Raw genomic sequence first — 12,854 nt, 5'->3', positions numbered from 1 at the left:
GTGGCAAAGACATCCACCTGAGGATACCCCCAGAGCTGAAAAAAGGGTTGAAGGAAGTGCCACTGTAACTCCCACTCGTGCAAGGAAGCCGCACCCCTGCTGAGAGAGCCTGCTTGCAAGTTGAAGACCCCTGGGAGATGCGCTGCCTTCACAAAGATGTTGTGATCCAGGCACTCCGACCACAGATCCAGCGCACAAAGCTGTCGAGAGACTGTCCCTCCCTGTCGGTTGATGTAACACAGGGCAGTGGTATTGTCTGTTAGCAGAGCAACAATCTTCTCCGCCACCATGGGGCAGAAAGACTGAAGAGCAAAGTGAACTGCCAGCAGTTCCAAGTAATTTATGTGGCAGTCAATTTCAAAGGCCAAGGACCCCCCACACAGAGATCGTCCATGTGGGGCCCCCAACCCCATAAAGACGCATCTGTTGTGATAGTCACAGTTGGTGCAGGTAGATGGAAGGGAGCTCCCTGACAAATGTTGTCCTTTGACTTCCACCATTGCAGTGTTTGAAGTGTCACAGGTGGAATTACAAACCTCTTTCGAGGTGAGTCCCTTAACGGGTGAAACTGATGAAGGAACCACAGCTGTAGGCCTCTTATCCTCAGCTTCGCAAAGAGCAGCACGCTTGTAGTTGCCGCCATCAGCCCCAGCATCTGCTGCAGATGCTGCGCCGTGCCCCACTTTAGACTCTGCAGAAGTTCCACAAGGTTGATAATGTCCATCACTCTCTGCTGAGGCAGAAATGCGTGATGAAGGTGGTATCCAGCAAAGCCCCAATGAACTGAACTGTCCTTGATGGAGTAAGGTGTGATTTCTCCAAATTGACCTGCAGACCCAAGGTGTCGAGAAGACGAAGAGTGATGGCAATGTGGGATGACAAACTCTCTTTCGACTCCGCCACAAGGAGCCAGTCGTCGATGTATGGAAAGACGACTATCCCTTTAAGCCGGAGATGGGCAGCCACAACGCTCATCATCTTCATGAACACCTGAGGCGCAGTGGACAGACCGAATGGAAGAGCCTTGAACTGGAAGTGCTGAAAACCTACTGCAAACCGAAGGAAACGTCTGAATGCAGGATGGATGCTGATGTGGAAGTATGCATCCTTGAGGTCCAGCGTTGCCATCCAATCCCCTTGGTTGATGAGGGGCAGAATTGTTTGCAGAGTGGACATTCTGAACTTTTGGTACAAAATAAATTTGTTCAGATTCCGAAGATCCATGATTGGTCTTAGACCCCCGTCACGTTTGGGAACCAGGAAGTAACAAGAGTAGAAGCCTCCTGTCCTGGCCACCATCAGGACCCTCTCTATGGCTTGTTTCTGTAAGAGGTTGCTCACCTCCGCTAGCAGAGGTGGGGAAGGAGGAGTGGTAATTACCACAGATTGGTTCAGAATCTGAGCAAAATCTATTTCGTAGCCTTCCGCTACGATGGAAAGCGCCCACCTGTCTGTAGCGATGGACTCCCAGGCCGACAGGAATGGGCGAAGGTGGATAGGCGAAGAGGAACAGGGGACAGTGAAGTGTGCTGCCAGAAAGTCAAAGGCCCTGCTTTTGAGGGCGAGTGCCCTTGGACTTGCTGGTGGTCTGTGCTGAAACGTAACGGTTTCTGTTATTCCCCCTGTATGGGGACCTACTCTCAGGCTGAGCAGAGCGAGGTCTCCACTGCTGTTCCAGGGAGAACTTTTGGTATGGCTTCTTTGCCCAAGGCTTATGCCACTGTTTCTGTTTTGCAGCTCTGGAAGATGCCGGTATGCCCAGGTTCCTGGAAGTTTTTATAGTTTTATCCATTTCCTGGAGCGCACTGTCAGTGGTAGAGCTGAACAGGCCTTCGTCCTTGAAGGGCAGATCTTCAATGAAGGCCCTGGTGTCCCGCTGGAGAGCCGTGGATCAGAGCCAGGAGTAGCGACGCAGGAAGACGGCAGAAGTGATGGTCCTTGCTGAGACGTCGACCATGTGCTTTGCTGCTGTTTGTTGTTGTTTGGCTACAGCAGAGTCTTCCTTCTGCAACTTCTTTGCAGCCGACCTCTTCTCCTCACTCAGGGAAGACAGGAGGGGGGTAAGTTGTTTCCACACTGAGTACTGGTATCTAGCCATGCACGCGGCACAGTTAGATACCTTTATTCCCAGCGCCCCAGCAGAGTAGAACTTCCTCCCAACATTATCCAGCTTCTTTCCCTCCTTGTCTGGTGGAGAGGAGTGCGTCTTGTGAGCCTTTGATGAGGAGGAAACGACCACCGAATTGGGCTTTGGGTGTGTAAAAAGCAACTCAGCCCCGGACTCTTGGACACGGTACATATGGTCCAACCTTCTCGATGACATGGGTGTAGAAGCAGGCTTCGCCCAGGGCTCCTTCACCGCCTGTAGGATGACCTTCGTCACCGGCAGGGCAACCGCTGTAGATGTATCCCGCTGCATGATGTCGAACACGGTATCGTCTACAACGGGTTGCGGCTGTGTCACTGGAAGCGAGAGGGAGAGTGCCATCCTCTTCACCAGGTCCCTGTATGACTTCAGATCCTCCGATGGTGAGATGGGAAGATCCTCAGCTGTATGAGATACTGGCGAAGGTTCCAAAGCCCGGTCCAGATCGTCGGTACCAACCTCAGAGTCCGACAATGAAGACTTTCTGCGTAGAGAGTGTTCTGAGAGCACCGGCGTTGACTTCTGATGGGTGACTGGATCGACACCAACGACCGAGGTTGGACTTCCTCCACCACTATGCCGCGTCTGTCAGGCGGGACAGAGATCGATGCCAAAGACACCATCTAGTGTGTTGAGACAGCCTGGACATATGGGATGCTTCGGACTGCTAGTCCCAGTCTGCGAACTGGCAAGGAGGGTACCTACGGTGGGTAGGGATAGGCATAAGGAGGCCATTGGCACTGCTCCCATGGTGGAAGCGGTGGGAAGTGACAAGCTACTGTAGTCGGTTCCAGCTCTCTCTGACCTCTCGCCTGATCCATTGGTGCCGAAGGCTCCATCGGCGCTGACACCTCTACCTCCAAGCCCAAGTCGCTCTCGCTGCGATGCCTGGACCCTGAAGAGTGGGAATGCTGAGTCAGGTCAATCTCTTGCTCCGATGCCGATAGGCGCAGCTGCGAAGCACTGCCTCTTGACACTGAAGGGCTTCAACGTGGGGACGCCAAGATCTTCCTCGGTGGAGCTGTCAATGTTGAAGCGTCATGCAAAGGGGTGCGGGATGGTCTCTTCTTCTGCTTCTCCTTCGATTTCACCTTCTTCGGCACGGATGATTGGGTCCCCAAATCATCCCGACGCTTCTTAGCCGGGGTGTCCACTGACCCTTCAGAAGGCCGTTTTGTGGAACGCCCGCGCTCGACTGGCGTCTCGGTCCTGATCGGCGAAACCTCAGCCGATGTGACCGTAGGGGCCGCGGCCTCTCCCATCGATACCTACGGGCCCGATGCCATCGTTTGAGGACGAAGTGCCAACTTGACCAACGCCGCTGAAAGCCTCGCCGCTCGATTCTTACGAGTTTGCTTGGAGAAACTCAGACAGTGCATGCAAGAGTCAATGCGATGTCCCTCGCCCAGACAGAGGAGGCAGAGGGAATGGCCGTCAGGGGGGGCAATCTTCTTCCCACAGGAGCGGCACCTCTTAAAAAAACCCCAACATCTTTCCATAGACGCCCAGGGAAAAAACCCACCCAGGAAAGTCTCTGAGGGGGAAAACATGGGGGGAAACTGAGCCCCGAAGGGCAAGTCCAACAAACTTCTCTCTTTTTTTTTAAACAACACTAACTATCTAACAACTAACTAACTAACTACACTAAGAAAATAACAAATAGGCTATATACAACAGGAAAAAAGCAATCTAAGATTACTTTACCGACCAGGGACACGAAAGGAGATCCTCTCAGCGCAGTGGTCAGAAAGGAACTGGCGGGATCCTTGCTCTGGCGCCGGTGAGCATGCACATTGGGACGCCTGCGCATGCCCATTGGTGCTGAGTGCGAAAAAATCCCGGGCTTTTTAGGTACCGATTTGGGGATTGACACAGGCGCTCTATTCCATGAGTGTGAAGCGCAGAGACCACAAAGAAGATCAATTTTATATCAGCAAATTCTAAATGTTCACTTTGAACCATCTCTGCCATCCTTCAATGCAGCCCACAAACATTGCTTCCTTTGCTCACTAGTTTTGATTACCCAAATTGCCTCCTCAGTAAACATTTAAAATGTTATTACAATGCATAAAGTTTCACCTTGAAATCATCAGGTATAAGAAGTTTTGACGTTCGAAGAAAATTCAAAATATATCTAAACATTTGGCCATCTCTGTCAATGAAGTAGTGCTGCTTTAGGCTGTCCAAAACAATTGGCTCTGTGCCATCAAAAAGCCGTCCAATTCTGAAAATGAAAGAGAAGTCAATACCAACATCAATCTGCTGTAGGTTAACAGGAGGAAATTATAGCTACTGAGTACCAAGGCCACCCAAATTTCTCAGTTCCACATTTATGCACCAGATGAAGGTCAGTAGTAAGAGAGTTCAGTGGAAGAAAAAAAGTTGTTATAATGAAACATAGCACAATGGGCAGAAAAAGTGAATAATAATAATAATAATAATAATAATAATAGTAATAGCAATAAAAAGATTTTATGTTGGATAAAAATGCCAAAACTATGATGAGAACAGAGCAATATGGAATGAGAAGATCGTTTTAAGATATATCTCAATTTCCACAGTTTATTCAAACATGCTTTTAAGTGATTCTGGATGAAAGTGCATCCCTGTTAAGTACTCCCATCCATGCAGAGAGATGTTAACTTGTTTAGAACATCTTGCAAATAAACCCTCCAGGCTTAGATTTTTGCAGACCTCCTCTCCGAACCAAAGTAATCCAAGGATGGGAGGTCTGGTAATAATTTGTGTTTGCTTCTTACAGACTGGACATGTAAGTTTCAGTTCTTGAGATTGTGCTCCTTCTCTCCCATACTCACTGCTCGCTCACTGGAGGAAAATATGAGTCAAGAAATAAAGACTGTTTCAAATCAAAACAGAACACTTTTAAAATGCTAATAGTTCTGTCCAGAAAAAAAACAGCCTAGTAATTATTATATGTTGTAGAGTGGCACTTAACCGGCTCCAAACACTTCTAAAAAACAGAACCATCACTGTAAAATCAGGAAAAGGAAAGGAAAGGTCCCCTGTGCAAGCACCAGTCGTTTTCAACTCTGGGGTGACATTGCTTTTACAACGTTTTTATGGCAGACTTTTTACAGGGTGGTTTGCCATTGCCCTCCCCAGTCTTTTACACTTTCCCCCCAGCAAGCTGGGTACTCATTTTACCGACCTCGGAAGGATGGAAGACTGAGTCAACCTTGGGCCGGCTACCTGAATCCAGCTTCCGCCGGAATCGAACTCAGGTCGTGAGCAGAGAGTTCAGACCACAGTACTTTACCACTCTGCGCTACAGGGCAGACATATCAGTCAATGTAGCAGCAACTATGTTTAATAGTCTTTTACTTTCAATTAAATGAAAACAGCTTATATATAAACAGAAGGGATTAGAAATTATTTTTCTGTTGGTTTTAAATACTTGTTTAATTCTGATGCAAGGTTAGACTTCTCTTGCGCCATACACTGAACAAAGAGAAAAATCATTAATTTTGCTTATATATTTGTCACATCTGCATCTTTTCCTCACTCTAAGACTTCCAGATACTGTCCGTGGGATTTTTCTCATTTCATCCTCACATAAACCATATAAGGAGGTGAGGCTGAGAAATAATGGTTTATCCAAACCACCCAGCAAACTTTCTGAACTAGCAGGGATTTGAACTTGGATCTTTAATCAGTATTTGAGGTACTACACAACAATGGGTCTCTTATTTTACTCCCAGCTGTTTATCAATTTAGGTAGTGGAACAACAAAACAAACAGAAACCGCCCAGTAGGGATTGTGATATTAAAATTTCATATAATTGTGGTTTACATCTTAAACCATGCTTCCTTCATTTCATACCATCACTGGGCTTTCACTAGTGTTCAATAATGTGTTGAATTCTAACCTTATTTTCCCCCAACAGCAAGGCACCTCCACCTGTGGTGAAGAGGTGGTTTCTGCTGATTTCCCACTGCACACTTTTCCATTACCCCAGCACCTTTTTCCAAGAATACCCTGATCCTCAGAAACAGCATTTTAGGTGTGCAGAGGGAAGACTGAGGAAGGAAAGTTTTGATCCATGAACATGTGCTTTAGTTGCAATACTCTGGATACAACTCAACTCTACTTTGGATACAACTCAACAAATGATATATTGAAGAGAGATTATAGTACACCAATCTTATGATGTTATTTCTCTTCCATTTGTAAACTGAGATGAATGCTTAGTACTGAACCTCTAACATTTGGAAGGCAAAAACTATTCACCTCAATAGTATCACAGACCCTCCATCTGTAGTGGGTCTGTGGTTCTTTTCTATTAAGCATACAGCTCAGCTTGATAAAGCAAGCAGTAGAAAGCGACCTGCCATTAACTCTGGGTCAAAAGGAGATTCTTAACAAATGATTTCCTTTGTGGAAAAGGCAGACTACTTTTATGTCCGCTTCAGTGACCTAGTGTTATTTATTTCTTTGCAGTGCTACTCTGTTTACTCACCCCTCTCACAGTTGCAGGATCAGGTACCTTCAACTAGGTGCTTATGCCTCCCTTCTCCATTCTACTTCTCTCTGCACCTCATCCTCCTCGAGAGGTCATTCTCTCACATGCATCTGACCCAGATTAACATCTGCTTCTGAACTTCCAAGTACCGGCACAAGGAAACAGATAATTTTTGTCAGACTTACTGTGGCTCAAGGCAGAAAGTAGCTGTGCCAGACTGAAAATGCAGCCCAAGAGGCAAATGACTGTTCACAGATTTAACAAGATCAAAGATTTATATTGGAAAGGCTATCTTTGAAGAAAGCCCATAAATAAATGAACAAATAATAAATAAGGGTTAGGAAATATTTCAAAATGAAGAGAGCTGCATAGATCTTCTAGAAATATGTCAGCTGCCAATATTTTCTAAAAACGATATCCTCCCCTTTCCAGCTTTATTCAGTTAACAGAAAATACACTGAAGATATGGAAAATGGAGGAAAACACAAGTCTTTATACTAATTTTGCTTTCTACCCTAAGGTCACTTCTATATGAAATTTTCATGTAGCCATAAAGAAGACAGAGGAAAGCCAAACATAACTTGTGGCCAAGCAAAGTTAATGACAAAAATCTCAGTCTTTCCACTATCCCTTTAAAATTATTAACTCAGAAATTCCAGCCCTGTTTATACAGTAAGGAGCCCACAAATCTGTACATAGAGAAAGACTGCTAGTACGCTCTTTACATACCACCCTATCACTATGCTGGGCTTGGGCCTGTATGAGGAAATTTGAAAGAAATAAATACTTTTGATAGAATTTGGTAGAAATAAATAGTGTTCCTCTCTTTAACCAGTTTGGGCCAGATCTCAGAATTCAGGATGACACAGCAGCCTTCAACAGGGTCTTAATTGGAAGGCAAATAGGGAAGTGATCATTTGGCTCACTGGTGTTATAAGTTCTTATCCTCAATCCTACATTCTCAGTCTTTTATTCTCCTTTTAGGCACTCTTTCTATCCTAGTCCAGTTTCATCCATCCCCTGTACCCCCTTCTCTGCCAATCTCTCCTATGGAAAGGTTTCCCATGGAAGGTTTAATTCAAAACTACTCTTTTGTTGAACTTTGTAATATATCAGTGGGTTTTATATTACTAATCCCTAATCATTGCCCAGGAGTTTAAATCTGGCATGTGAGCCTAAACCAAAGCACTACAGGTTTCTATCTTCCTTTTGGAAAACTAATGCTAAAACAGCTTGAATTTAAAGAATCAAGAATCCAAACTATGAGGCACAAGAAAGACTGTTTGCCATACTGACATGCTAGTGTTATGTAGAATACAATGTTTCAAATTGGTTTTAAATGCAATTTGTTCTTTGAAGGCTCACTTGAACTACATCTAAAAACTTCAAAGGCAGAAATTTAACGAAGGAGGACAGTAAGCTGGGAGGGACGGTGGCTCAGTGGTAGAGCATCTGCTTGGGAAGCAGAAGGTCCCAGGATCAATCCCTGGCATCTCCAAAAAAGGGTTCAGGCAAATAGGTGTGGAAAACCTCAGCTTGAGACCCTGGAGAGCCGCTGCCAGTCTGAGAAGGCAATACTGAATTTGATGGACCAAGGGTCTGATTCAGTATAAGGCAGCTTCATATGTTCATATGTTCAAGCTCTGTCTACCACATCTTGACAGCAAAAAATACATCTCTCCTCCCACAGCAATCCCCCCCTTCTCTGAAGGAGTTCCAAGGTTCACAGAAGGAGTGGGGAGGCAGCAAATGTCCACGACTTCAAGTGCCTTTCACCACATAAACTGGGTTCACCCCATTACGTTCTTTCTATTTTAAATACTTTAAATGTAATGGAATTAACAGCAAGAACGGAAAGCAATCCTAACCTTTTCCTCTTAACATATTCTTGCTTTTCTCAGTTTACCCCAATCATCATGGCCCTCTGTAATGGTAATTACTTGGGAGGAGAGGAAGCAAGTTATCTTTCACCTGGTTTCTTCTGCTATGTATCATCAAGATGCTGATGTTTTTGATGAAGTGTCTTATACAGGGGCCTGAAGAGAATAGTTTCAATGGATAAACTTAAAGGATCATTTGTCAATTTAGTATTGACTATTTGTGCTGCTCCAAGACAGGAATAAATTCCATTTTTTAAATATAAGCTGTAAAGCCCTAAGGCTTCCTTTTAAACAGTTTAAAAAGAAATCAATTTTTCAGATGTATAAAAGGTGCCCAGAAGAGTCTTAATGAACTTGAGTAGGGAGTTCTGGGCTTCATTCAATTTGAATCTCAACAAGGCCAGGCAAGCTGAGAACCTACTTTTCAGCAGAGAAACTCTGTAGGCTGGAAATGTTTGTTGCTACTGTTTAGAATTTGCGGTTATGGCTCCTTAAGTAAAGCCATAAATTAATGTCTGTATACTTGAGACATATTATCTAGTTGCACAAGAATGCAAATTAATTGTTACCACTAATGAGGATAAAAGGAAAGGTAGTTACTATGCAAACCAGATTTGAAACTTAAAGGGAGGAAACCATTATCTTGTGAACATGGTACATAAATAATATACTGCACTGTAACAATTATATTCAAGTTATTTCAGGGAGAAGCCAAAAGCTCTCTAGAGGATAAAGCACCTTTCCAAAATTAAATTCTGCTATAAAAGTAAAACTAGATGCATGCTACAAGGATGTGCAGAAAGCACAGTATCTTCTGTTCCTGAGATGGAACTCTGACAGGAAATTCTGCCCAATATCAATGACTGCAGGCAGATTCTAACAGAAGGAACACAAAGCACTCCAATGCCATATTTCTGAAGTGCTGACAGTTCTCAGCTCTCCTGGCTGGATGCCAAGTGACAGACAAGAACATTCCACAGAAATATGAATCTGGAACAGGGATTTCCCCAAGATCACCTTGTTCAAGATATGCACCAGTGCAAGATATTCAGGCTGCTTCTAACAGACACCTTCTTGCCGCAAAAGGATTCAGAATTTGTGTAACTGTTGTAGCAACTACAATTCATATACATCCTCTACAGCTGGCCTTGATAAATCCCAGGCACTAGGATGCCACAGCATCTAGAAGTTTCATTATGGCACCTAATATTTTCAGCAGTCATTTATCGTAAGAGCTTTTTGGTGGTTCTCAAAGAAAGTACAAACCTTATTTAGATAAAGGATAGAGGTTAGCTTTTTGTTGGGATGACAACCAGCATTACCCCTATATTTAATTATAACTACAACACTTTTGTCAAAGCTTTTTTTAAAATGACAATAAACTGTGAGGAGTTTAGGATTAGGTTTTTTGGTAGCTATAATTAGAAAGTATGGTCATTAAAATATAAAACTCCACAAGACAAAAATAAATCTGGTTCCTAAATATTTGGGATGGGTCATAAAGCCAAAAAAGATTAGTCAAGGCCTACTCTACAGTATGCAGCTACTTTTGCATAGATAACTTTTTGTTCTGCCTTCTTGTATCTACCTGACATAATAGCAGTGAACAAGCATCTCTCCTCAATTGTCTGTTGCTAAGATTAAAGAACAAAAAGATGGATCCAGGGGTCTCCAACATTTTTGAGGCTGTGGGCACCTTTGGAGTTCTAACACATTGTGGGAGAGATGCAGCCACAAAATGGCTGCCATGGTAGCTTGAGCCACACATGCATAGGAAGCCCAAGGGTAGGGGAGGTAATGTATAAAATGTACAAGGAAAGAGGAGTGAGAGAAAGAATAAAACCAACATGGTGGTAGCAGCTGCCACTGGAATAATATTATTTTAATCTGCCTAGCTGACTAGGGTTGCCAAGTCCAATTCAAGAAATATCTGGGGACTTTGGGGGTGGAGCCAGGAGTCATTGGGGAACAAGGGTGTGACAAGCATAACTGAACTCCAAGGGAGTTCTGGCCATCACATTTAAAGGGACAGCACACCTTTTAAAATGTCTTCCTTCCATAGGAAATAATGAAGGATAGGGGCACCTTCTTTTGGGGCTCATAGAATTGGACCCCCCTGTTCTAATCGTTTTGAAACTTGGGGGGTACTTTGGGGAGAGGCATTAGATACTATACTGAAAATTTGGTGCCTCTACCTCAAAAAACAGCTCCCCCAGAGCCCCTTTTAAAATGTCTTCCTTCCATAGGAAATAATGAAGGATAGGGGCACCTTCTTTTGGGCTCATAGAATTGGACCCCCTGGTCCAATCGTTTTGAAACTTGGTGGGTACTTTGGGGAGAGGCATTAGATACTATACTGAAAGTTTGGTACCTCTACCTCAAAAAACAGCTCCCCCAGAGCCCCCGAAACCTCCAGATCAATTCCCCATTATACCCTATGAGAATCGATCTCCACATAGGGAATAATGAAGTGCTCAGCAGACGTTTCCCTTCCCCCCACCTCGTTTCTGGTGACTCTGAAGCGACCAATTGGCGTCTCTACTCACGAGATGCTGTCAACTTCTTCAAAGTAACACAGACCAAGAGGAAGCCTTTTAATTGGAGACTGAAGCCTCCAAAGGCACATGGTCCTCTGGGGGCGGGGCTTCTGGGGAAGGAGCCTGGGAAAGCAGAATAACCCCCGCTGGGACCTGGAGACTGGCACGCCTACAGCTGACGTATCTTCAAAGTGGCCAATTAGAAGATATATACACTCTTGGTGGGCACCATGATGCCCATGGGCACCACATTGGGGACCCCTGCCTTAATATGATTAGATTTGATATACTTTTATTTTTGTATACTTTACTAGACACTGTTGTAAACAAACTGGCTATTTCTAATAGAAAGGAAGCAGTTATATTTAATAAATAAATTCATCCTATCATCTCAACATACACTGGGTAATATATGTTTATACAGTTGTTATAATACCTTCTCTATTCTTAAAGGAAGAACTCTGACATTTAAATAAATAAAAAACCTTTTAGGTAGCCCATGTCTTGCATTACACCAGATCCCCAAGGCGTCTATTCTTCTAATTATAGATTTTTGGAGAATGTTAACAGTGTTTGAATAGGCAAAACTTGACTAGGTCATAAAAAAGGAGTAATATTTCAAATTACATAAGGAGCACATAACTGTAATACCCAAATTTATCATTGCTCTTAAGAAAATACTATATACATCTTGAATACCTTCCAGTGTCAATATACTAATACTATATGCTTATTAACATTTAATACCTGTGTGCTTAACATTATTAAAAAGAAAAACTGGCTATCTTTTAACAAAACATTATCTTTATTCTGAAATATGGATGGATGATTAAAAGTGAAGAGGTGATCAGAATAAAACGGAGTGGGGATAGAAGGGAGGAACAGATGAAAGCAATCAAGAACAAGCAATGAATATAATAAGATTATATTGGATTTATATTCCGCCCATCACTCTGAATCTCAGAGCAGCTCACAATTTCCTTTATCTTCCTTCCCCACAACAAACACCCTGTGAGGTAGGTGGGACTGAGAGAGCTCTCACAGAAGCTGCCCTTTCAAAAACAGCTCTGCAAGAGCTATGGATGACCCAAGGCCATTCCAGCAGTAGTAGAGGAGTCGGGAATCAAACCCAGTTCTCACAGATAAGAGTCCACGCACTTACTTAACCAACCAAACTACACCAAAGAAAGAAAGCAGGAAAGATGCAGGAAGGTGTCATGATTAGAACTGTGGCAGTGGAAATTATACATTTTTACAGGGAACAGAGGGAAAGAATAAAAACATAGTAAGACCAATTCTTTAAGTCTTTCTTACATTTATATCCCACCGTCCCCCCAAGCAGGCTCAGGGTGGATAACAACAACAAAACTTACAAAGTAATTAAAACAACTTATCACAATACATTACTTAAAAACCAATCAAATGAAAGCGAAATATACATTAATTTATAGGTTGTATAAGCTGGACAGATGATAGAACAAGAGTCACAGCAAAGATAATAATAGTGTCTGTCTACATCGGCAGATGTAATAGGGCAGTTTTTAGCAAGGGAGGCAAAATAATTAGATGTCTGCCACCTCAACCAGAGTCCTGGAAGAAAAGCTCCATTTTACAGGCTCTGTGAAACTAACTAATGTCAACTAAGTCAACTAACTGATGCAATAAAGTTAGTTTTTAAAAAATCTGCCACAAACATTGGTTCATGACAAAGAAATCATTTGATGGAATCTCACAAACCATTTGTAGCTGATGAAAGATCTACAACTTTTGGTCGGGTTTCACTGCCAGCCAAAGTTCATGTGTGCTACTA

General features: G+C 43.4%; 1 protein-coding gene across 4 annotated transcripts in view; it reads right to left on the bottom strand.

Moving 5' to 3' along the window:
• Positions 1-12,854, bottom strand: part of KCTD1 (potassium channel tetramerization domain containing 1) — a 105,267-nt gene that overhangs the window by 7,179 nt on the left and 85,234 nt on the right. For all 4 annotated transcript variants that reach the window (XM_060243870.1, XM_060243871.1, XM_060243867.1 and 1 more), the window contains exon 3: positions 4,226-4,370. In XM_060243870.1, coding sequence (XP_060099853.1) covers positions 4,226-4,370 — 145 coding nt within the window. The remainder of the gene's footprint in view (positions 1-4,225; positions 4,371-12,854) is intronic.

Source organism: Heteronotia binoei, chromosome 7 (assembly GCF_032191835.1).
Source record: "Heteronotia binoei isolate CCM8104 ecotype False Entrance Well chromosome 7, APGP_CSIRO_Hbin_v1, whole genome shotgun sequence".
Taxonomy (NCBI): domain Eukaryota; kingdom Metazoa; phylum Chordata; class Lepidosauria; order Squamata; family Gekkonidae; genus Heteronotia; species Heteronotia binoei.
This window is presented reverse-complemented; position numbering and strand designations above follow the sequence as displayed.